This window comes from Capra hircus, chromosome 5 (assembly GCF_001704415.2).
Source record: "Capra hircus breed San Clemente chromosome 5, ASM170441v1, whole genome shotgun sequence".
In the NCBI taxonomy this organism is placed as follows: domain Eukaryota; kingdom Metazoa; phylum Chordata; class Mammalia; order Artiodactyla; family Bovidae; genus Capra; species Capra hircus.
In genome coordinates, this window is record NC_030812.1 from 22,375,142 (window position 1) to 22,401,697 (window position 26,556).

The window sequence follows — 26,556 nt, forward strand, 5'->3', positions numbered from 1 at the left end:
GTGTGTTCATGATGTCTGTCATGAAAATGGTGCCCCTGAAGTTGTACAGTGCACTGGTCCTGATCTGGGGAGGCTCTAAGCAGAGAGCTCCTTGTAGAAGAACCACAGGGCAAGGGATAGGACGGGAGAAAATGCCTTCTAAGACCACAGGGGAGGATGGGCCACATTGCTCCCAAGGTTGCCTCTGCCCATCAGTTCAGTTCAGTTCAGTCGCTCAGTCGTGTCCGACTCTTTGCAACCCCATGAATCACAGCACACCAGGCCTCCCTGTCCATCACCATCTCCCGGAGTTCACTCAAACTCACCTCCATCGAGTCCAGATGCCATCCAACCATCTCATCCTCTGTCGTCCCCTTCTCCTCCTGCCCCCAGTCCCTCCCAGCATCAGAGTCTTTTCCAATGAGTCAACTCTTCGCATGAGGTGGCCAAAGTATTGGAGTTTCAGCTTTAGCATCATTCCTTCCAAAGAACACCCAAGGCTGATCTCCTTTATTATTATTTTTTCTTTTACTTTATTTTACAATACTGTATTGGTTTTGCCATACATCAACATGAATCCGCCACGGGTGTACATGAGTTCCCAATCCTGAACCCCTCTCCCACCTCCCTCCCCATACCATCTCTCTGGGTTATCCCAGTGCACCAGCCCCAAGCACCAGCCCTAGAATGGACTGGTTGGATCTCCTTGCAGTCCAAGTGACTCTCAAGAGTCTTCTCCAACACCACACTTCAAAAGCATCAATTCTTCAGCTCTCAGCTTTCTTCACAGTCCAACTCTCACATCCATACATAACCACTGGAAAAACCATAGCCTTGACTAGACGGACCTTTGTTGGCAAAGTAATGTCTCTGCTTTTCAATATGCTACCTAGGTTGGTCATAACTTTCCTTCCAAGGAGTAAGCATCTTTTAATTTCATGGCTGCAATCACCATCTGCAGTGATTTTGGAGCCCCCCAAAATAAAGTCTGACACTGTTTCTACTGTTTCCCCATCTATTTCCCATGACGTGATGGGGCCAGATGCCATGATCTTAGTTTTCTGAATGTTGAGCTTTAAGCCAACTTTTTCACTCTCCTCTTTCACTTTCATCAAGAGGCTTTTGAGTTCCTCTTCACTTTCTGCCATAAGGGTGGTATCATCTGCATATCTGAGGTTATTGATATTTCTCCTGGCCTCTGCCCATAAGCACTTTTAAATCCTGGCATCTCTCATACCCAGGAAAAGGCACTGTGTTGGGAGACATGAGTTCAAGTCGTAGGTCTGCCTCTGACTTGCCTTGTGCACTTAAGAAAGTCTAGTCTTCCATATCATAAAACTGAAGATTCTTTCTGTCAAGGTCCAGATAGTAAGTATTTGGGGCTTTGCCAACCTTGTGGTCTTTATTGCAACTACTCAGCTCTTCTGTTGCAGTACAAAAGAAGCTACAGATAATTTGTAAAGAAATGTGTGTGGCTGTGTTAAAATGATATCTTATTTACAAAAATGGGTAGCAGACCTGATTTATCCCACAGCATGTCTTTTGTTATTCCTGTTCTAAGCTACAAGAGGGATGACAGTGCCGTCAGATGTGATCACTGTGATGACCAGATTAATTTCCTTTGAGAAATCCCAAGTGCTATACAAATGATAGTTATTTACTGTAAGTAATGTTTATTGTGTCAGTCGTTGCTAAGCACTTTACCAGCAGAATATAAACAGCAAAGACACTTAGAAAGATAAAACTTGGAGATTGTTTCAGTTAGGATACAGAAAACTAGTTAAGTAAGACTGTATGTTATTGACCCATGTAACCATAAAGCCCAGAGTTGAGAGAGAATACAAGGTTGGCTTGATCAAGGGGCTCAAAATCAAGGACTCTTTTCGTCTCTCATCCCTGCCTTCCATGGTCTGAGCTTCATCCTATGGCCAGCTTCTGTTATAGTCACAGAGTGGCTGTTGTCCTTGAGGCTATGGAGAGAGTAAGAAATAGAAAGGGGAGGGAGGGGAGAGAAAGAGGCAGAAATCATTTCTTAACATTCACAGCCAGAGTCTTGATCTTCGTTCAGTTTAGACTGGTTTAAGTCACATGCACAGTGTTGAACCAGCTACCATGTTAAGGAGGGTGCTCATTGTCTTAAGGCGATCACATTCAAGGAGTGAGGAAGGGCAGATACTGAGGTGACAACTGGGATAATGTTAGGGAAAGGGGAGCACTGGGGCTGAGTGGGAACCAGTAGATGTTCACTGCAGAGCACTCACCTCATGAGCTCCACTGCCTTCCTCTGCCCTAGTAAACAAAACGGAACTTCCTGTCCCGCTGTCAACTACACAAGCTTTTTAAATTAGCATTTTATGTTGAAAAGAAGCTCAATTAGTGTTTATTTTCAACCCCTCTCCCTGGTATTTGGAGTTTATAAATACCTCCCTTTACACAATCCATATAAATTTCCCAAAGTTGCTTATAAATTGGAATTTTGTAACTCAAATTCACTGAAAGACTCAATATTTTTCTTAAATGGCAAAAAATTCTATAAAGCAAAGAATTTTTTAATTTATTTTAATTGGAGGCTAATTACTTTACAATATTGTGGTGGTTTTTGCCATACATTAACATGAATCAGCCATGGGTGTACATGTGTTCCCCATCCTGACCCTCCCTCCCCATCCCATCCCTCAGGGTCATCCCAGTGCACCAGCCTTGAGCACCCTGTCCCATGCATCAAACGTGGACTGGTGATCTATTTCACATATGATAATATACATGTTTCAGTGTTATTCTCTCAAATCATCCCGCCCTCGCCTTCTCCCAGAGTCCAAGAGTCTGTTCTTTACACCTGTGTCTCTGTTGCTGTCTTCCATATAGGGTCACCATTACCATCTTTCTAAATTCCATATATGTGCGTTAATATACTGTATTGGTATTTTTCTTTCTGACTTAATTCACTATGTATAATAGGCTCCAGTTTCATCCACCTCATTAGAACTGATTCAAAGGCATTCTTTTTAATAGCTGAGTAATATTCCATTGTGTATATGTATCACAGCTTTCTTACCCATTCGTCTGCCGATGGACATCTAGGTTGCTTCCATGTCTTGGCTGTGGTAAACAGTTAAAGCAAAGAATCTTATAGCACAAAGATGATTTCTTCTAAATGTCTCCAGTTTATCTGAAGTCATGGTTTCTGTTTCTTTCTGCTATGTTTTAAATGCTTAGATATTGACAGACTTCAGACAACTGGTGCTGCCTAGATTGTGGGAAGCTCTAAATCAGTGGTTCTCAAAACATAGTCCCTGAACCAGCAGCATCAGAATCACTTGGGAACTTGTTAGAAATCCATATTCTCATATCTCATCAGAGACCTACTGAATCAGAAAGGCTTAGCATAGGGCCTACTAATCTCTGGTTTAACAAGGCCTCTAAATGATTCTGATGCAAGTTCAAGAACCGTTTACTGCACTGATTAGGTAATATCGAAATAGGAATTGGAAAACGTTGGTGATCTAAAGCCCAGTCTTTTCATACCTGTAATTCTTAACTTATTTGGTCCCTCTGAATGCTTCATTATATTGATAGAGTATTCCTACTTCAATAAATTGATCTCTCTTGAGTTTATTGAATGAGGGACAGGTGATCTGTGAGGATTGTGGTTTTTTTCTTGATTTGCTATAGTTTTCCTATTGTAGGAAAACATCAAGTCAAGTAACAGTAACCTAAAGCCTCTCAATGTTTTCATTAATATTTAGTGGCTTTATACAAGTCTAAACATCTTACCAGTTATCAGGTATTCACTCATTAGTTCCCTTTTCAATTTCCTGAAAGTAAAGGACATTTAAGTATTTTGCAGAGAAAGGAATAAATAAAAACTGAGAATGAATGTTGTTTTGGTCTCAAGTAAGTGCTGCTGGCAAGAAGAGAACCTTGGAGATCTCTCTGGCGCTGGGAGGAGAGAAAGCCTGCTTGAACAAATTATGTTCTACAGGAATATTGGTAGGGCTCACGCAGCAACGACCACTTCATACAGAAAAGCACGTTTCCCATGTGTTCTGTGGAGCTTAAATGCCATCATTTGTGTTTAGCACAATTCCTAACCATTGAAAATACTGCTCTCTAAGTTGTTTAAAATTATACTCAGGAGGTTTATGTCTAATGTTCTTGCAAAGGGCAAATATCAAAATTGAAAAGCAGAAAGTGATGTGTGTTTTATTTCTTTAAGATCTTCATGAATACATTAAAATATCTGCAGACTCATGAATATCTCCTGGATGTGGATTTATGGAGACTTTTTGCAAACCTGGAGGAGCTAAGTCAGGTGAGCCAAAGTAGAAAGGTTCCAGTAGCCATGTTTTAAAAATCGCCAGAGGACTCTGAAAATTTATGCTTTTCTCTTTTTGTGGTTTGTATTCCATGTTGGCGTATGGAATATTGTTTCTTCCATATTCCTTCTCCATAATCTTACAGTCTGGAGTTCAGGTTAATAAGAAGGAAATCTTTCCAATAGATTGCAGCCATCAGTTAGTCTTCAATAACATTTCAAAAAATTCTTCTGTGGTTACTTAAGAAAATAATCATAATACTCAGTTCAGTAGCACATGTACTAAAATTGGAATGAGACAAAGATTAGCATGGATTCTGTCCAAGAATGACACACAAAGTCAGGAAATGTTCCATGTTTTTTCTAGAGTACAAGTTCTGGAACACCTTCTAGAAGTATATACTTTCTAGTGTGTACTCAGGAACCCATCTTGTTTACTGCTTTATCCAGAAGACCTCAGACAGTGCCTCGTGCATAGAAGGACTGAATAAGTAATGTTGGGTACATGAGTTTCCTCAGTAAATAATGTTGAATACAAAGAAAGAGAAAAACATATTCCTAAGTGCTCCATCATCATAAATGACTAGTCTCAAATGAATGTTCTTTAGCACATATATTATAAATAAAAGCTATCTTTCCTCTAAAAAGGAAGAGAAGAGAGATACTACAGGAATTCATTTGTAAGAAAATATATTAGAGAGTAGAGGAAAATAAATCTTTAAATTTTGCCAGGGAGATAACTTGGAAGTAGGAATCATCTGTAGGAACAAAATTCGAAGTTCACTGGATATTTATTTCTTAGCCCTGCAAGTGTGCCTACTGTGTTTTCCTTTCTCCCTGGCCCTAGACAAGCTTTGGTTTTGTGAACAGTCTTCTCCGTATCTTCAAGGACTACGTTGACATTTGTGAGACTTCACCATCGTTGGATTTTATTTCCGTGCTCACAAAGGTAAAATCCTCTTTGGGGTATCTCAGCTTCTGTGTGATAAATTCACCCACCTCTCAGGATGATTGTTTATATTTCCTCGACCATCATCATCATTGTTATTTCTGGGAAAGTTCTGCCAACACCCTCCCACAAGGGAAACATCCCTTTCTCCACCAATCAGCATTTTCAAAAATAAGTTGCAGATTCTGTTTTTCCATTGTTATCTCTCCTGTGTGAGCTTTATTAATACAAAATCTGCATGCATGGAAAAGCCATTTCCAAGTCTGTTTTTCAAATGACTTCGATTTAAAGCAATATTCACAGCAATAGTTTGTGCAGGCTAATTACATGGTTCAGTAGTCGTTCTAACAAAAGTGCCAGGCTTTCTGAAAGGAATAAAGTAAACCTTCAAATCCATCAGCACCCTTAATAAGACTTCTGTGTATTAGAGGAGGAGGAAGGAGGAAGACTTGTACCCCTGGTCTGATAAATGCTATTTTTTCCCTTGAGTAGATAATTTGAACTTTCTCCCCTGCTTTGAGCTTTTAATCCTGTTTCTATCTATCGTCATTTAGCAAGATTTAGGTTGTTATAATCCATTTTTTAAAATATAGAGTAAGATGCATTGACTTGTAAACATTATACTCAGGTTTATGTTTAATGTTCTTGCAAAGGGCAAGTACCAAATTGAAAAAGTAATGTGCATTACGAAGCACTTACGTGTGGGGCTGATAACGTGTACATGATAATGTGCAGAATTAGACACACCCCTTACTTTGGGGGAGTTTTCATTCTAGTGGGAAAGAAATTAATTGACTAATGACACCAATGATTATATAGTAAAATTGAGGTTAGTGCTGGGGAAAAAAGATACATAGATATTATGAAAGGAAACTTCTAGTTTGGGGCAGATGGTGAGGTAGCTACAGCTAGGAAATTCTTCCTGAGGCAGTGATGTTTGAAGTGAGATATGAACAAGGACTATTTAAGAAGGCAAAACAAGCAGAAAACTAGGCATAAGCTGGGGAAATCCTTCAGTGAATTTTGAAAGCACATCAGAATAAGAAAAGCTTTGAAAAACAGGAGAAAGAATATAAAGTGTTGGAAATAATTAGCTAAAATCTCAGGATCTCCCAATTCCTTTCGAGTCAGAAATTATTTCTTTAGGACCATTGCATGCTACACATTTTTTATTTTTGTTAAAGGGTAGAGCCCTTAGTAAGTTAGATAATGAGCATGATTGTTTGGATGTGTGTTGGTTCAGGGTCTGAAGTCCCCTTGGTTTTCTTGATAATTTCTGTACTCCATCAAGGGCTAGGACAACTGGCAGGCTCTCTCCACTTGGCTCCTTGGACTAACCTGGCCATCGTCCTCTAATGGTGATGGGAAGAAGCACAAAAGAGCATCAGCACCCATTATAGATCCAAGTATATCGTTCCTCTGCTGGTCTTGGAGAATCTCCAAGGGTGAGGGGTAGCTGTGGCTCTCTTGGGACATAGATGCTATGGCAGACATATCTGGAGTATTCATCTGAAGGCTGATGTTAGCAACAAGACCTGGCCCCCTAAAAATAATTTTTAATTCAGTTTTTAGTGAATAGTCTGAAGAAATAACAGCTTTTCATCAAAACACATAAGTAGTCTGCCTTAGTCTGCCCAGGCTCTGTGTAACAAAGTGCCACAAACTGGGTAGCTTGTAAACAACAGAAATCGATGTCTCACTGTTCTAGAGGGTGGACATCCAATACCAGGGTGGCAGCTGGGACATGTCAGGGCCCTCTTCTGATCACAGACTTCTCATTGTATTCTTCACATAGTGGAGAGGGCCGGAGAGCTCTCCAGAGTCTCTTGTGTAAGGGCATTCATTTCATTCATGGAGGCTTCACCTTTGGGACCTCATCGTCTCCGGAAGGGTCCACCCCCTCCAAAACCATCACCTTGGGGGTTAGGATTCAACATATGAGTTTGAGGGGGACACAGCTGTTCAGACCATAGCCTAGTAAAGCATGGACTCTTCACTGAAAGTCTATAATGATAGCCATATACGGATGCTTCCTGATATGTTACAGAGGCACAAAGGTGGGCTGCAGAAGTTTTTCCTAAATTTAAAAAGGCCTGCGTCAGGTTGGATTCGGTTGTGCCACGGAAAGAAACTCCAACTCTCGGTGGCTTGTTCACATCTCACTCACGCCGTGTTCCTGCTTTCTCATTGTTCTCACTGCGGGACCCCTGCTGAAGGAGCAGCCACCACCTGGAATGTCACCACCGCGCCTCCAGGGCAAGACGTAAAAGAGGCCGAACGCTCACTGACTCTTCACGTTTCTGGCATATCTGTTCACGTGCATCAGCCTCAGAAAGTCCCATGGCCAGGCCTACCCTCAGTGGTAATTTAGGTAGTGTAAATGTGTGTACTTGCACACTGGCCACCTGGCTTATTCTAATACAAATTTGATATGACTTAAGAATGTGTAGTCATTACAGCAAGTTTAAGACAGTACATAAGAATAGTGAAGAAAGGGAAAGGCAAGTGTCAGATAGGTAAAACAAGTACATAAAATGCTTGCTATGAAACAGTACATTTAAAGAGGTGCCCCAGATTTTACTGTTTTTTAGAAGCTGGCAGGGGAATTCAGTTTGTGGATATTTTTGTAGAAGATTTGATGAAAAGTTAGATGTTGTTACTTTAATCACATACTATGAGCACAGGCTTAGGCAGTGTCTGTTACCAGGTACCATGCAACCTGTGTGGGCCTCAACAAAGCATAAGTGCAAATAAAGGGTAAATTAAATCAAGATGTCCCAAATAGAATTTTTTTAAAAAATACAGGCAAGAAAAGGCAATTTATTGAGGATGAGGAGTTATTCAGTCACTAAGTTGTGTCCAACTCTTTGAGACCCCATGAACTGCAGCACACCAGGCTTCCCTGTCCTTCACTATGTTCTGAGTTTGCTCAAACTCATGTCTATTGAATCGGTGATGCCATCCAACCATGTCATCCTCTGTCACCCCCTTTCCTCCTGCCCTCAATCTTTCCCAGCATCAGGATCTTTCCCAGTGAGTTGGCTCTGTGCATCGGGTGGCCAGAGTATCGGAGCTTCGGCTCCAGCATCAAGCTTTCCAATATAGGAGTTAATGGTTTATTATGGGGATACCATTGTTTAATAGTGTTTGACGATCACCTGCTTCTCTCCATGCACACATGGTTGATAATGGTGTGTCCCCAGCTTCCCCTGCTTTGGTTACTGAAGTGAAGAGAAGGTCTCTCTGTACTTTTGCATCCTTTCACTCTCTCCTGCCCTTCTTCCCTTGCAGTATTTCCGGGGTAGCCTGTGTCAGAGCCACCAGACCTACTGCCTGAACTACTCGGCTGCTGTCTTTTATCTTGAGAGCCTGAAGCAGAGACATGACTTTGGAATATATTTAAAAGTAAAGTACCTTTTTCTTTTATATTTTTCCTGAGACTCTTTGGATATAACAGATACTAGGAACTATTAGACCCAAATTAAATGGAACAGGAGGAAAATAAATGATCAGGCATACATTTTAACTACAAACCTGCTTTCCTTAGGAACACATAATCCACTGTAGCATTAGGATTTTAAGTAGTGCTTATCTGGAAACATTGTATCACCTAATGTCCCTCCTGACATTTTAACTGGGGATTTAAAATGTTTTATTTGTCCACTGGTTTGTTTTTAGAAAAAATTGGTGAGAAAACTACAGTAAGGATTGAGGCTTTATTTGTGATACATGTCTGGCTCTTGTAGGATTTGGTCCCAGCAAGGTCCTACTGCGCAAAAGCTTGGTGTACCACCACCATTGTATTCTACTTGAGTGGCGCCTCCTAGAGAACATCATAGCCCACAGCGTAAAGGCTGCCCCTGAAGTTGTCCAGCATGGCGGCTGTGGCTCCCAAGCATTATTCAGTCGCTCAGTCGTGTCTGACTCTTTGCAACCCCTTAGACTGCAGCACGCTGGGCTTCCCTGTCCATCACCAACTCCCAGAGCTTACTCAAACTCATGTTCAACGCGTCAGTGGTGCCATCCAACCATCTCATCCTCTGTCGTCCCCCTCTCCTCCCGCCTTCAGTCTCTCCCAGCATCAGGGTCTTTTCCAATGAGTCGGTTCTTCGCATCAGGTGGCCAAAGTATTGGAGTTTCAACTGCAGCATCAGTCCTTCTAATGAATATTCAGGACTTATTTCCTTTAGGATTGACTGGTTGGATCTCCTTACAGTCCAAGGGACTCTCAAGAGTCTTCTCCAACACCACAGTTAAAGGCATCAATTCTTCAGCAGTCAGCTTTCTTTATAGTCCAACTCTCACATCCATACATGGCTACTGGAAAAACCATAGCCTTGACTAGACAGACCTAGTAATGTCTCTGCTTTTTAATATACTATCTAGGTTGGTCATAACTTTCCTTCCAAGGAGTAAGCGTCTTTTAATTTCATGGCTGCAGTCACCATCTGCAGTGATTTTGGAGCCCCTCCAAAATAATGTCTGTCACTGTTTCAACTGTTTCCCCATCTGTTTCCCATGAAGTGATGGGACAAAATGCCATGATCTTAGTTTTCTGAATGTTGAGCTGTAAGCCAACTTTTTCACTCTCCTCTTACTTGTATCAAGAAGCTTTTTAGTTCTTCTTTGCTTTCTGCCATGAGGGTGGTGTCATCTGCATATCTGAGGTTCTTGATATTTCTCCTGGCAGTCTTCATTCCAGCTTGTGCTTCTTCCAGCCCAGCATTTCTCATGATGTACTCTAAATATAAGTTAAATAAGCAGGTTGCCAATATACAGCCTTGACATATTCCTTTCCCGATTTGGAACCAGTCTGCTGTTCCATGTCCAGTTCTTTTTTTTTTTTAATTTTTTTAATTTTTTTTTTTATTTTTTTATTTTTTTAAATTTTAAAATCTTTAATTCTTACATGTGTTCCCAAACATCCATGTCCAGTTCTAACTGTTGCTTCCTGACCTGCATACAGATTTCTCAGGAGGCAGGTCAGGTGGTCTGGTATTCCCATCTCTTCCAGAATTTTCCACAGTTGGTTGTGATCCACACAGTCAAAGGCTTTGGCATAGTCAATAAAGCAGAAGGAGATGGTTTTCTGGAACTCTCTCACTTTTTCGATAATCCAGCGGATGTTGACAATTTGATCTCTGGTTCCTCTGCCTTTTCTAAAACCAGCTTGAACATCTGGAAGTTCATGGTTCAAGTACTGTTGAAGCCTGGCTTGGAGAATTTTGAGCATTACTTTACTAGTGTGTGAGATGAGTGCAATTGTGCAGTAGTTTGAGCATTCTTTGGATTGTCTTTCTTTGGGATTGGAATGAAAACTGACCTTTTTCAGTCCTATGGCCACTGCTGAGTTTTCCAAATTTGCTGGCATATTGAGTGCAGCATTTTCATAGCATCATCTTTTAGGATTTGAAATAGCTCAACTGGAATTCCATCACCTTCTCTAACTTTGTTTGTAGTGATGCTTCCTAAGGCCCGCTTGACTTTGCATTCCAGGATGCTCGTTTTGATTATCTGGGTCGTGAAGGTCTTTTTTGTACAGTTCTTCTGTGTATTCTTGCCACCTCTTCTTAATCTCTTCTGCTGCTGTTAGATCCAAACCATTTCTGTCCTTTATTGTACCCATCTTTGCATGAAATGTTCCCTTGGTATCTCTCATTTTCTTGAAGAGATCTCTAGTCTTTCCCATTCTGTTGTTTTCCTCTATTTCTTTGCATTGATCACTTATGAAGGCTTTCTTATCTCTCCTTCTATTCTTTAGAACTCTGCATTCAAATGGGTTTATCTTTCCTTTTCTCTTTTGCCTTTAGCTTCTCTTCTTTTCTCAGCTATTTGTAAGACCTCATCAGACAACCATTTTGCCTTTTTGCACTTTTTTCCCCCTTGGGGATGGTCTTGATCACTGCCTCCTGTACAGTGTCATGAACCTCTGTCCATGGTTCTTCAGGCACTCTGTCTATCAGATCTTATCACTTGAATTTATTTGTCACTTCCACTGTATAATTGTAAGGGATTTGATTTAGGTCATACTTGAATGGTATAGTGGTTTTCCCTGCTGCTGCTAAATTGCTTTAGTCATGTCTGACTCTGTGTGACCCCATAGACGGCAGCCCACCAGGCTCCCCAGTCCCTGGGATTCTCCAGGCAAGAACACTGGAGTGGGTTGCCATTTCCTTCTCCAAGTGGTTTCCCCTACTTTCTTGAATTTAAGTCTGAATTTGGCAGTAAGGAGTTCATGAACTGAGCCACAGTCAGCTACTAGTTTGTTTTTGCTGACTGTGTAGAGCTTCTCCATCTTTGGCTGCAAAGAATATAATCCGATTTCGGTATTGACCATTGGTGATGTCCATGTGTAGAATCTCCTCTTGTGTTGTTAGAAGAGGGTGTTTGCTATGACCAGTGTGTTCTCTTGGCAAAACTCTGTTAGCCTTTGCCCTGCTTCATTTTATACTCCAAGGCCAAATTTGCCTGTTACTCCAGGTGTTTCTTGACCCTACTTTTGCATTTCAGTCCCCTATAATGAAAAGGACATCTCTTTTGGATTTTAGTTCTGGAAGGTCTTGTAGGTCTTCACAGAACCATTCAACTTCAGCTTTTCAGCATTACTGGTCGGACATAGACTTGGATTACTGTGACACTGAATGGTTGGGCTTGGAAACGAACAGAAATCACTCTGTCATTTTTGAAATCGCATCCAGGTACTGCATTTTGGACTCTTTTGTTGACTATGATGGCTATTCCATTTCTTCTAAGGGATTCTTGCCCACAGTAGTAGACATAATGGTCATCTGAGTTAAATTCACCCATTTTGGAACAGGAGATTTGTGCTCAGGACCTTCAGTGTTTGCAAATAAGCAAAACTGGAAAAAAGTTTCCTTGACTTCTCTACTTCCTTTGACCACCACCCACTCCCCTGCCCCCGCCTGTTTTTGAGGGTTTTATTTTGACATATCTTTAGTCTGAAATGTACCTTTCAGTATTATGCCACAGCTCTTTTTATGACCCAAGAAAATGGTCCTTGCCTTTCTAGAAACCCATGCAGCTGCAAGAAGCACCTACCAGAGCATCACCTCAGAACCGTAGAAGGAACAGCCACCACACAGAGCTCCCAATAACTTTAAGCTGTGAATCAGAGCATCTTTGCCATGGCCAGAATGTGCCAGGAAACCTGGGCGTGACGTGAATGATGTTGGGAAGAGCCATGGCCCTATTTTAGTAGCTTTAGCCTTTCAGTGTTTCCTTTGCTACTCAAACCAAAACACGAAAGCTCATTAGATTTCATGAATAATCTTATTGCAGACCTTGTCCCTGGAAGCTGTTGGATGAGACTCCTTGGCAGAGTCTTCCAGACTCCTCCCCAGTCTGGGGAGAATCCAGGTTCATTCCTCTCCCTCCCAAGCTAGCACAAGGTTCAGACACCATTTTCAAATAACTGTGGAAAATCCCTTAACAATTGTGACACAGAAGTTTACATGTATGAGATATATATATGGCATCAAAAGATATTTAGGAAAAAGAATGGAGGATGCACTGTGGTACTGATAACATGTAATACTTTTATAAGCATCATGCTTTGCCAAGCACTTTCTCAAACATCCTTTTAAATCTTACCACAAATCTATGAAGTTGATTACATTGTGTCTCCACATGTCCCTGAGACTCAGAGAGGTTATGTGACCTTTGTAAGAGCACATGACCAATAGATGGCAATAAAAGAACCTGGATAAAGGTCTTCAGGCAAAATACTCCAATGCACTTTACACCCAGGACTATTTACAACTCCTCAGGGCTACTTCCTGTTGCAAAGGAACCGTTAGCATCATGAAACAAAGGTTGAAGGGTCAGGGAGAGGCTTTGGGAGGGCTTGGAGGTAAATCTGCCTTCCACAGCCCCAGCCCTTCCACAGCACAGAACAAAACTTCATCACAGATAATTAATAATAATAATGTATACTGATTATACATACAATAATAATGATACAAATACAAAAGTGATAATACTAAAAGTGACTGGTTCGCAAGCTTTGGCAATGGCCAGGCACTATGCTGCGTACTGATCATCTCTGATTTCTCGGTCTGCACAATAAACCCTGTAGGATTTGGTGTTATCCTCAGTTTTCAGGAGCTTAGAAGAATTCAGCAACTTGCTTAAAGTTTGTTCAGGGCACAAGCAGGATTCAAATCTGTCAAGCTGACAACCTTTCTCCTAAACTTTGACATAAACGTTGTTGGAAAACTTAATATCTTTGTGGTCTGGAGAAGGCGATGGCACCCCCACTCCAGTACTCTTGCCTGGAAAATCCCATGGATGGAGGAGCCTAGTAGGCTGCAGTCCATGGGGTCGCGAAGAGTCGGACACGACTGAGCGACTTCCCTTTCCCTTTTCACTTTCATGCATTGGAGAAGGAAATGGCAACCCATTCCAGTGTTCTTGCCTGGAGAATCCCAGGGACGGGAGAGCCCGGTGGGCTGCCGTCTATGGGGTCACACAGAGTCGGACACGACTGAAGTGACTTAGCAGTTAGCAGCTGGTGGCTCAGACAATAAAAAAATCTGCCTGCAGTGCAGGAGACCCAGGTTCATTCCCTGGGTCAGGAAGATCCTTGGAGAAGGGAATGGCCACTCACTCCAGTATTCTTGCCTGGAGAATTCCATGGACAGAGGAGCCTGGTGGGCTACAGTCCATCAGGTCACAGAGTCAGACACAATTGAGCAACTAACACACTTTCACTTAACATCTTTGTCATTTTATGGACTGCCTGGAATTGGGCTCTGATTGCACTGGGGTGAATTTACTCTCTACACCATGTGGGGCTGGTTTTTGTAAATACCTGTACATTATTTTTATGGGCATTGACAAGAGTAGAATTTCCCTCACTTTTTCAAAGTCAGTCAAAGTGATGCAGAGAAAGACACTGGGGGACTTCCCTGGTGGTCCAGCGGTTAAGAATCTGCCTGCCAATGCGGGGGACATAGGTTTGATTCCTGAAGTGGGAAGAGCCCACATGCCACAGGGCATCTAAGCCCAAGCTCCCTGGAGCCCGTGCTTCACAAGAGAAGCCACCCCAATGAGAAGCCCACACACAGCAACTAGGGACTGGCCCCTGCTTGCCGCAACCGGAGAAAGCCCACACAGTGTAAAGAAGACACCCAAAAAAGGCGCTCCAACACAGCCCCAAAAAGCCAGAAAGCAAGACCCTGGGAACTCGGTACCAGGGCTCTTAGTCTTTGCTTGGTTAGCAGTTGCTGACAAATCTGTGTGGACTGAATATTCAAGACATGTCAGGCATTGTTGTCAGCACTGTGTGGGATTATCTCCTTAAAATCTCTCATCACCCGGTTACGGCAACTCTTGTTATCCACATTTCACAGAAGAGGTTTAGAGGACCTAAGTAAATTTCCCAAGTTCCCAAGAATAATGGGTGTCCAAGACCGTGGTTGCATCCCACCAAGACAGGTTAATGAGGAGAACAAGGTTTTATTTGGGCCCCTCAATCCATTTCACTCTTCCCCTGAACACATTGGATTCTTGACAATTTATATATAAATCATATCAGTATAATTTTATAAATTATAAGATTTATGTGTAAATTTACTTTTTGCTTATTATATATAGTTAATTTGCAATGTATTTCTGGTGTGCAGCAGAGTGATTCAGTTTTACATATATATAATACTTTTTTATATTCTTTTCTATTATAATTTATTATGAGATATTGAATATAGTGTCCTGTGCTGCACAGTAGGACCTTGTTGGTTATCAGAGCTTATAAGTTTGATAAGGTCCCATTGGTTTATTTTTATTTTTATTTCTGTTGGTTTAGGAGACTTGTCCTAAGAAAACATTGTTACAGTTTATATCAGAGAATGTTTTTTCTGTGTTCCCTTTTAGGATTTTTATGGTGTCCTATCTTATATTTACTTTTTTTTTCTTATATTTAAGTCATTAAGCCATTTCAAGTTTATTTTTGTGTAGGGTGTAAGGGAGTGTGCTAACCTCATTGATTTACATGTAGCTGTCCAGCTTTCCCAACACCATTTGCTGAAGAGACTATATTTTCTCCATTGTATACTCTTGCCTCCTTTGTCAAAGAGTAATTGACCATAGTGCATGGGTTTATTTCTGCTTTCTATCATGCTCCATTAATCCGTGTATTTGTTTTTGTGCCAGCACCATACTGTTTTGATGACTGTAGCTTTGTAGTATAGTCTGCAGCCGGGGAGTCTGATTCTTCCAGTTTCATTTTTCTTTATCAAGATTGTTTTGGCCATTTGGGATCTTTTGTGTTCCATACAAATTATAAAATTTTTTGTTCTAGTTCTATAAAAAATGCCACTGGTAATTTGATAGTGATTGCACTCAATCTGTAGATTGCTTTGGGGTCATATAGTCATTTTGATAATATAGCTTCTTCCAGTCCAAGAACATACTGTATCTTTCCATCTGTTTATGTCATCTTTGATTTCTTATATCAGCATCTTATAGTTTTTAGAATACAGATCTTTTGGCTCTTTAGGTAGGTTTATTCCTAGGTATTTTATTCTTTTTGATGCAGTGGTAAATGAGATTGTTTCTCTAATTTGTCTTTCTGGTCTTTTGTTGTTAGTTTATAGAAATGCAACAGATTTCTGTGCGTAATTTTGTGTCCTGCAATTTTACCGAATTCATTGATAAACTCTAGCTTTTTTGTGGTAACATCTTTAGGATTTTCTATATATTGTATCCTGTCATCTGCAAACAGTGACATTTTTACTTCTTTTCCAATTTGAGTCCCTTTTTATTTCTGTTTCTTTTCTGATTACCATGGCTAGGACTTCTAAAACTAAAGTTGAATAAAAGTGACAAGAATGGACATCCTTGACTTGTTCCTAGTCTTAGAGGAAGTGTTTCAGCTTTCCACTTTTGCAAATGATGTTAGCTGTGGGTTTGTAATATATGGCCTTTACTATGTTGAGGTAGGTTTCCTCTGTGCCCACTTTCTAGAGAGTTTTTTTATATATAATAAGTGGATGTTACATTTTATCTAATGTTTTTTCTGCATCTGTTGAGATGATCATGGGGGTTTTTTGTCTTTTCTTTTGTTGATGTGGTGTATTGCTTGTGTTGAACTGTCCTTGTGACTCTAGGTTGAATCCAGCTTGATCATGTATTTTATTATCCTTTTTACTTGCTGTTGTGTTCGGTTTGCTGAATTTTGTTGAGAATTTTTATATGTGTATTCATCAAAGATAGTGACATATAATTTTCTTTTTTCGTAGTGTCTTTTTCTGGTTTTGGTATCAGAGTTACGGTAGCTTCATAGAATGACTTTGGGGTATCCCCTACTCTTCAGTCTTAAAGAAGACTTTGAAAAGGATTAGTATAAGTTCATTGTATGTTTGGCAGGATTCCCCAGCAAACTCATTGGATCCTACACTTTTGTTTGCAGGGGATTGTTTGTTTTTTTTTTTTTTTTAGTTTCAGCAAACACATGCTTGAGCTTAGTTGCCCTGAAGCATGTGGAATCTTCTCAGACCAGGTTTCAAATTCATGTCCCTACATTAGCAGGCAGATTGTTAACCACTGGACCATTAGGGAAGTCTGGGAGCTTTATTATTATTATTATTAGAGATTCTATTTCACTTCTGGTGATCAATCTGTTTAAATTATTTCTCTCTTCTTGATTCTGTTTCGGTGGGCTGTCTGTCCCTAAAAACTTATCCATTTCTTCTAGGTTGTCCAGTTTGTTGGCATATAATTCTTTGTAGTAGTCTCTCACAGATTTTTGTATTTCTGCAAAATCAGTTGTTATACTTCCTCTTTCATTTCTTGTTTTATTTGGGTCCTTTCATTTCTTCTTGGTGAACCTGGCCAGAGGTGTGTGAATTTTGCTTTGTTGCTGTTCTTTTAGTCATTAAACGTGTCTGACTCTTTTGTCACCCCATGGACTACAGCCTGCCAGGCTCCTCTGCCCATGGGATTTCCCAGGCAAGAAGACTGGAGTGGGTTGCCATTTCCTTCTCTAGGGGATTTTCCTGACCAGGGATCAGACCCACATCTTCTGCATTGCAGGCAGATTCTTTACCACTGAGCCTCCAGGGAAGCCCCAGTTTTGTTTCCCCTTTCAAAAAACCAGCTCTTGGTTTCACTGGTTTTGTTTTGTTTTCTATTTTTTGATCTCTATTCTATTTCTTCCTCTCTGACTTTTTATTATTTCCTTCCTTATGCTGACTTTAGGCTTTATTTGTTCTTTTTCTGTTTCTTTCCAGTGGTAGGTTAGATTGTAGATCAGCTCACTTTATATTATCCCATATCTCTCTCTTTTTTTTTTTTACTTTCTTTTTTTCTTTCATTTGACTTTCTTTCTACATTTCTGATTGATTTCCATTATTATTGTGTCTTCTAGATCAGTTATTTGACCTACATTGTTTCTTTAATACATTTATTTATTTGTTTACTTATGGCTGTGCTGAGTCTTTGTTGTTGCACAGGCTTTTGTCTAGTTGTGGTGACTGGGGGCTTCTCTCTAGTTGTGGTGCGCAGATTTCTCGTTGCCGTGGCTTCTCTCTTTGTGGAGCATGGGCTCTAGGGCATGCGGGCTTCCGTAGTAGAGGTGTGTGGGCTCAGCAGTTGTGATGTGCAGGCTCTAGAGCGCTGGCTCATTAGTTGTGGTACACAGGCTCGGCTGGTCCACAGCATGTGAAATCTTCCTGGATCAGGGATCAAACCCATGTCTCCTACATTAGCAGGCAGATTCTTTTACTGCTGAGCCATCAGGGAAACCCTGCAATGTTTAGTTTGTTATTTATTGCCTTTAGCTTGCCTTCATCTCAGCATATACATTTTCTCATTTAACTGGCTTCTCCTTATAGTTTCTATTAGTAGTTCCTTGCTAAAGTGATCTGCATTTCTCTCAGTGCCCTTTCTTAATTGTTAATTGTTACTTTCTTTTCATAATTTTACTGATTCTTGGCTCTGCTGAGCTCATTGCCATGACCAGAGGCTAGTGTCTAGTTGTGATGCGTGGGCTTCTCACTGTGGTGGCTTCTCTTGTTGCAGAACACAAGCTCTACCAAGGGCAAGTGGGTTTGGTAGTTGCAGCACAAGGGCTCGGCAGCATGTGGCACGTGGGCTCTGTAGTTGCTTCATGACTCCAGATCAGGGATCAAACCCATGTCTCCTGCATTGGCAGGTGAATTCTTCACCACTGAGCCACCCGGGAAGCCTTATCTTCTTCTTGAACTCAGAATCTGGTAGAGCATTCTGTTTTATTGGAGATTTCTCCTGTCCTGTTTTTGGAAATAGTTCCTCTGCTTCTTGGTTTCAGTTTTATTTCTTTGCCCCTGGATTTAGGAGAAACAGTAATTTCCTATGTTCTTGAAGAGTTGGTTTTATGTGGGAGCATCCTTGTGTAGTCTGAGTGAGTCTTAATATTTTGGGTGCAAGGGCTGCATCTAGAATGGGCACCTGCCGTTTCTTCCCTCCTTGTACGCTGGTTGTTATCCCCTTCATAGGGAGTGTGACTGTTTTTCTGGTGACTAGAACCTGCACTGGAAGTTGAGCAGAGCCTCCTATTTGGTCTGTGGTTGTCACAGCTTTGTTGGGAGCGCAGTCTGCTCCCCAGTTGGAGTAGAAGCCCCCCAGATTGTCTTGTTTCTAAGCTGCGGTGTGAGGTAGGCAGGCCTGGAGCTACTGGGGGAGGAGCCGTGAGTCTTCCTCATCAGAAGCCATCCACTGAAGTGCGCTCCATGGTGTCTGTCACGCACCGTGTGTGCTTCCAGAGTACACTGTTGTTGGCATGGGCCTCACCTCCTCCTCAGCCACGGGAATGCAGGCCGTTGACCTGGATGTCCCTCAGGTGCTGTGCTCGTAAAGCCACCAGCTTAGATCTGTAGGCACAGATTCCCTGAAGTCAAGCCCCAGGACCTTTCTTAGCTGCCCGAGGTCATGCTCCTCGACCCCCTCAGAGCTACGGGACGAGCACAGACCCTGGCCCCACCTCCACGTACGTGTACCCGTGTACCCGCAAAACTCGCAGCTGCTGACTCTGGACTTGCCCCAGCTATGGGAGCGTCAGTCCTCTGCTCGGATGTCCCACAGTCACTTAGCTTAGAAAGGCAGCGGCAGCGTAAATCCACTAAAGTCACAAGGTCTCCTGATACGGCTCAGATTTCAGCCCCACCTCTGTGTGGGGCAACAGCGGGCACTCAGGTGCTCGCAGAGCCCTGCCCGCTGTGAGCACTCTGTGGGGCTGCTCTGCTGGGGCCCCACCTCTCCCTTCAGGTGCTCCTTAACAAGAGGGCTTCTGAAGTAGACCCAAGTTTCATCCCGCACACAGCCCCAGTTGCCACCCAGTCTACACTCTGGCCCCTTCAGGCTCTCTCTGCATAGCCACCCCCAGTCCTCTCCCCAGAGCTGTGCGCTGAAACCCAAGATTCAGCACCCAGCCCCAACCTGTGCTCCCAGACACATGCATGGAGCTGGGGAGTGCAGCAAGGTGGCTGAGACCAGGCGTGCTGGTCTCTCTTTTCTACCTGCTTAAGCCAATCGCTGCATTCTTCTCTGAGCCTCTGAAGCTTCTGTTCTGTTCCGGCTGATCTAGGCAGCAAAGTTTGTTCCTAGGGCAAGGAATCTTTCCTCTTTCACAGCTCCCTCCCAGCAGTACAGGTCCCATCCCATCCTCCCTTGTTGCATGGTGATCTTCCTGGCAGTTTTGGTTGTATGAGCTCTTCTGCCAGCATTCAATAGGTATTCTGTGAGAACTGGTACACATGTAGATGTATTTTTTATGTACTTGTGGGAGTTGGTGAGGTCTATGTCCTTCTATTCCACTATCTTGATCTCCCAACTATATATAAATTTATTATCAAGCTGAAGCAGATTCCACTCATCTAGACCCATCCAGGAAAAGGACTTTTATATCCAGTTTCTCATGTCAGAGTTTCTTTTCTTTCCCTAATAGACATGAAAAGTAAAGCCAACAGATAAATGAAAGAAAAAGTTATAGTTTCACTTTTAGAATCATCAAATATCTTTTCTTTTTTTTTTTTTTTTCCTCTTCTGAGACCTTTCAAACACTATAAATATTTTGTGTATCTCTGCCTGGATCTTTGTCTAAATTATTTACCACTGGTATTTCTTTTCTGATTGGTGTCTAGGGGAGAGTCAGTGCTTTTATATTTACCCTGAACACCAGTGGATGCTGGCCTCCAGAGCTGTTGCCCACAGCATGGAAATTTGGAGCAGTGACCCAGGGCTGTGTGTTTTGAGGGAATCCCTCACTGCTGATAAGAAATGAATTACTGGAGCTCCCCAGCTTCCCATGAGGACCAGCAGGTAGCGCTGGAATGCTGCTGCCAGTGACTCAGCATGGAAATCAGCCACTAAATCTCTGGGAGTTGGTGATGGACAGGGAGGCCTGGCCTGCTGCAGTCAGTGGGGTCACAAAGAGTCGGACACAGTTGAGCGACTGAACTGACTGAACTAAACGGAAGGCCACAGAGCACGACGGCCTTCCCACACCTCTTCCCTCCACTCCTGCTCCTAGCCCTTTCATGGCTGCAGTCTCTGCTTCCCTTGGGGTTGCATCCCTTCAGCCCCAATGAGGATCACAACCATTTTGAGCTGGATGAGAACTAGGAAGTCATCTAATACCTGCTCCTATTTTATAGAAGAGGAGTCTGAGGTGCAGAGAGGGGAGGTGGTCCCTCAGCCTTAAAGCCTGGCCCCTAGAGCTCTATTCTCCATGCACCTCTGGGCTCACTTTTCTGACCTGCCGTCTGTAGGTGGGGAAGTGGGAAAGATCATGCATGGCAGAATTCCTATAAAGAAGAGTCCGGAAGTTTTTAGAAGAAATGTGATATAGCTGTTAGGGTAGGAGGGTATGGAAGACAAGGACAATTGCAAAGCTTGAGGCTAGGAGAGGAAAGGGGGAAAGCTGGAGAAGGGAAGAGAGGGGAAGAAAGAGAAGGAGCTCTCTTCTTCCAAAGAAGAGAATGGAGCCAGCAAAATGGGGTGGGTGGTGGCTGTGGCTTCCACGTGTATTCTTGTCACTAAGTTGTGTCCAGTTCTTCACAACCCCATGGACTGCAGCACGCCGGCTTCCCTGTCCTGCACTATCTCCCAGAGTTTGCTCAACTCGTGCATTGAGTCAATGATGCCATCCAACCATCTCATCCTCTGTCGCCTCCTCCTTCTCCTGCCTTCAGTCTTTCCCAGTATCAGGGTCTTTTTCAGTGAGTCAGCTCTTTGCATCAGGTGGCCAAAGTATTGGCGCTTCAGCATCAGCATCAGTCCTTCCAATGAATGTTCAGGGTTTATTTCTTTTAGGATTGACTGGTTGGATCCTCTTGGTGTCCAAGGGACTCTCAAGAGTCTTCTCCAACACCACAGCTCAAAAGCATCAGTTCTTGGGTGCTCAGCCTTCTGTATGGTCCAGCTCTCACATCTGTATGTGACTGCTGGAAAAACCACAGCTTTGACCATATGGACCTTTTTCAACAAAGTGATGTCTCTGCTTTTTAACACACTGTCTAGGTTTGTCATAGCTTTTTTCCCCTAGGAACAAGCATCTTTTAATTTCATGGCTGCAGTCACCATCACAATGACTTTGGAACCCAGGAAAATAAAGTCTGTCACTGTTTGCATTTTTTCCCCACCTGTTTGCCATGAAGTGATGGGACAGGATGCCATTGATCTTCGTTTTTTGAATGTTGAGTTTTAAGCCAACTTCTTCACTCTCCTCTTTCACTTTCACCAAAAAGCTCTTTAGTTCCTCTTCACTTTCTGCCATTAAGGTGGTGCCATCTGCATATCTGAGATTATTGATATTTCTCCTGGCAGTCTTGATTCCAGCTTGTGATTCATCCAGCCGAACATTTCTCATAATGTGCTCTGCATAAAAGTTAAACAAGCAGAGTGACAATATACAGCCTTGATGTACTCCTTTCCCAGTTTTGAACCAGTCCATTATTCCATGTCTGGTTCTGACTATTGCTTCTTGACCTGCATATAGCTTTCTCAGGAGGCAAGTAAGGTGGTCTGGTATTCCCATTTCTTTAAGAATTTTCCAGTTTGCTGTGATCAACACAGTCAAAGGCTTTAGTGTAGTCAATGAACCAGAAGTAGATGTTTTTCTGGAATTCCTTTGCTTTCTCTATGATCTAACAAATGTTGGCAATTTGATCTCCGGTTCCTCTGCCTTTTCTGAATCCAGCTTTAGCATCTGGAAGTTCTTGATTCATGTACTATTGAAGCCTAGCTAGAAGGATTTTGAGCATTACCTTATAGCATGTGAAATGAGTGCAATTGTGCAGTACTTTGAACATTCTTTGGCACTGCCTTTCTTTGGAATTGGAATAAAACACCTTTTCTAGTCATGCGGCCACTGCTGAGTTTTCCAAATTTGCTGTCATATTGAGTGCAGCACTTTAACAACATCATCTTTGGGGATTCTAAGTAGTTCAGCTGGAATTCTGTCACCTCCATGAGCTTTGTTCCTAGTAATGCTTCCTAAGGCCCACTTGACTTCACACTCCAGAATGTCTAGCTCTAGGTCAGTGATCACACCGTCTTGATTATTTGAGTCATTAAGACCTTTTTGGTACAGTTCTTCTGTGTATTCTTGCCACCTCTTACTATCTTCAGCTTCCATTAGGTCCCATACCATTTCTGTGCTTTATTGTTACCATCTTTGCATGAAATGTTCCCTTGGTATCTCTGGTTTTCTTGAAGAGATCTCTAGTCTGTTCCCATTTTGTTGTTTTCCTCTATTTCTTTTCACTGTTCACTTAGGAAGGCTTTGTTGTCTCTCCTTGCTGTTCTTTGGAACTCTGCATTCCTCTTCTCCTTTGCCTCACTTCTTGTCTCAGCCATTTGTAAGGCCTGACTTGTAGCAGTACTCACTAAAATTTCCTTTCATGTCTTCTCCATTGCATGTACACCTGGCAGCCGCCTTCTTGAACAAACTCTCCCTATTGACAACCGTCTGTGTCTTTTTTCTTCTCATCTCTCTTCTATATGATATAGCTCAGTTTAGCCTCTCCAACCTCATTTTCTCATTATCCTGATTCCCTCCAACAAAGGAGAGTTAAGGAACTCACCCAGCAAGCAAAACCCCTTCCTTTTCCCTTCTCCCCATCCGGTGTTGACTCTCAGTTTTCCTAACTGCACTGCAGCAAAGGAGGCAGCAGAGCTGGCAAACCCAGAAATCAACCCCGAGGGCCTGGGAGGAGGAGAAGGGAAAACTGCAGTCGGTCAGAAGGGTAAACAAGGCTGGAATATGGGCATAATACTTCTTAAGCATGTTGCCAAGAAAAAAAAAAACAACCCATTTGAGATCCTGATTTCAGTACTAGTAGATAAATGCTTGCTATGGAAGGAACGATGCTAAAGCTGAAGCTCCAGGACTTTGGCCACCTCATGCGAAGAGTTGACTCATTGGAAAAGACTCTGATGCTGGGAGGGATTGGGGGCAGGAGGAGAAGGGGACGACAGAGGATGAGATGGCTGGATGGCATCACTGACTCGATGGACGTTGAGTCTGAATGAACTGCGGGAGTTGGTGATGGAAAGGGAGGCCTGGCGTGCTGCGATTCATGGGGTCGCAAAGAGTTGGACACGACTGAGCGACTGAACTGAACTGAAGAGGATTTAATATGGGATTTTCAAAAGCAAGATCTAGTCCTTCCAATGAATATTCAGTCCTTATAATTTTTCCCAGCGGGCTCACAGGGGTATTATGTCATTACTGAGTGAGATCTCCTAAGGTTTTCTTGTGTCCAGATTCCTCAGTGCCCCGATAGAAGCAATGTTCTGATGGGCCTGGTTTTGCCTTCCCCAGTGGTGTGAGCAAAATGACCAGTGCAGACGCCTTCACCTACCTGAGCTGCTCGTGGCCCCGCTACACAGGCTGACTCGATACCCCTTGTTGCTGAAGAATATCTGGAAAAGGAGTACAGACTCTACGGAGAAAATCATGATCTACTCCATCAAGGAAAAGGTGGAAAAGTCAATTCGTAAGTCCCTGAGATGAGGGACCCAGAGCTCCAGTGTCAGCTTTAGTCAAAGAGTTGAGGGGCCCTGTGGCTCCTGGGAACTAGCTGGGCTTCCATCCTAGGAGGTAATTCCGTTGGCTTGAGGTCACTGACTCTCGGAAATGTGGATTTGACTTTGAGTTTGCAGTGTAATTCAGACACACTCAAGACAATGGGCTCCACTCACATCCTGGCCAACCCTGTGAGAACTCTTTTAACTCCTAAGGGTTCATGCAGGACGTGGCTCGTCTCCGAGGTTTTCAGATGTGAATTCAGGCAGGAAAACTTGTACTTCCCAGATGATGAAGGCACTTTGTTTTTAACATCCATACTGAACCCACACACAAAGCAAATGGAAGTAAACAGTATGAAAAGCCTTTCCGGAGGATAAATTACCACCGTCATTTTTTTTTAGGTCACTGAAATCAAGGGCCAATCTAAATACAATGCCAACTGCAATATTTAGAACTGGAATTAGGGGATAAAAGAACAAGCCCTGTAATAATTTAAGTCTGTTTGGGTAGCTATGTATAGTCAAATCCAAATAGAAGATATCCTAAGGAGCATCAAAAAGGAACAATTCAAATTGATAATTATCAGCTGTACAGAAATGATATTTTTTTCTTTTCATGGTTAAAAGTAAAATGACCACTCAATTAGTTTTTTCCCTTTTTTAAGTTTTTGTTCAAATTCTCTAATGACCGACACAAGGAACTAGAATTAAGCTTATCAAATTGATTGACAGAAAATTCAATTAAAGACAGATTTTTAAAATTTTAAAGTAATTTTGAAGATTATTACTCATTTTGATGGGTTTGTGAGGAAGATAATAACATCTCTTCCAGGAATTTCTCAATAAAATCTGAATTTTCATTGTTGAGGAAAGAGATCCCTGTGGCCTTCCTTTAAGTTTATGAGCTTAAAGATAGTGAATTTGCAAAGATTCCCCTAACCATCGATTCTGTGGGTCTATGACTTGCCCTCCACATTTTCAAAAATCATTTCAAAACCTCACTAGCAATATGTTATCAAAAATATTGGGAAACTAATATTTGAAGAACTTTAAAGAAAACTTTTCTTTGTTTTCAAAAGTTCTTTGAAGAGAACTTTTCTTCAAACTAAACTTTGAAGAAAAAATACGTTCTTACCAAAAGAAATAATCAACTTTATCATAAAGGAAATGTGTATTTTATGATTAAGACAAAAAGATATGCTTGTCCTTGTTAGTCTGATTTTTTTCCTTCCTGTAATACCCAGCTGTATGATGTAGGGAATATGAGAGAGCTACCAGGAGCATTATTAGTATTGTTGAAATAAAAATGCACGTTTACAATTTATTGAATTAGTTCAGCTTCATTTTCTCTGCAAGAGGCTGATTTCAAATTAGTGAGTTTTTCTAAGGTGTTCAAACAGCGAGAAATAATGTTAAATGAACCTCAGATATAGTCTGGCTCCAGGGGGTTCAGTGTCTGAATGAGATCTGTGGATCTTGGTTAAATTTTATGCTGTAATGTCTCATGCATTTAAAAATATTGGATGTGTCTTGTCTTTTAGGGGATCTTGAAGGAAAAGTGAAGTGGCTTGACAATTTTCAAAAGTTCAGACATCTACAGGAGATTGTAGTGTGGCCTCCACTTTGGGATCGAGATAAAAGGTTTTTCATTCCAGAGGTACAAAAGGGATCAGTTAGAACATACATCCCTTTCCAGAAGTTTGGCATTTGGGTGGAAATACACTAATCTTATTACATAGTGCCCAGCTGCCCACCAGAATTATAAATCTTGTAGATGTAAAGCCTTCATCCACGTGGCATTGTGTGTGGTGGGGCAGCTGGCCTCATCACGCTGTTCCTAGGCTGGTCCTCCTAAGAGGTTTGCGTATTCTTCCCCAGCCCCGTGTCCGCTTACTGGCATTTCCAAATGTCTCCAGCTTTGTAGACAGTTGCATTGCCCCAGCTCCTGGAACATGCTGTCTTCTAATCACTGACATCTCTTTGATTATCTCCCTTGTTTTCCCAGTGCCTGAAACACATTTTTAAAGAACACATGGCAGAAAACATCCTGTCACCAACCAACAGACACCTTCTCTATGAAGGAAAGCTAACTCTTGCAGGTAAATAACTGCTTCCTTTACAAACCCAACATCTTTGCTACCTTGTAACTTGTCCGACTGTGGCTAATAGAAGGGTGGCAGGAATTGCATTTGCTTGTGGCCAAGGTGACAGCAGATGTGAATCAGAGAGCATCCCGTGGAGTCACACAGACTCCAGCTTGATCAGACCACAGAGTGACTCTAAAATG

The 26,556-nt window shown here is 42.1% G+C and overlaps 1 protein-coding gene across 1 annotated transcript in view; it reads left to right on the plus strand.

The window, feature by feature from the left end:
* The window catches only part of PLEKHG7 (pleckstrin homology and RhoGEF domain containing G7), a 68,763-nt gene that overhangs the window by 26,357 nt on the left and 15,850 nt on the right, over positions 1-26,556 (plus strand). Inside the window, exons 4-9 of the mRNA XM_018049016.1 lie at positions 4,196-4,291; positions 5,142-5,243; positions 8,535-8,648; positions 24,064-24,238; positions 25,811-25,926; positions 26,275-26,368. Coding sequence (XP_017904505.1) covers positions 4,196-4,291; positions 5,142-5,243; positions 8,535-8,648; positions 24,064-24,238; positions 25,811-25,926; positions 26,275-26,368 — 697 coding nt within the window. The remainder of the gene's footprint in view (positions 1-4,195; positions 4,292-5,141; positions 5,244-8,534; positions 8,649-24,063; positions 24,239-25,810; positions 25,927-26,274; positions 26,369-26,556) is intronic.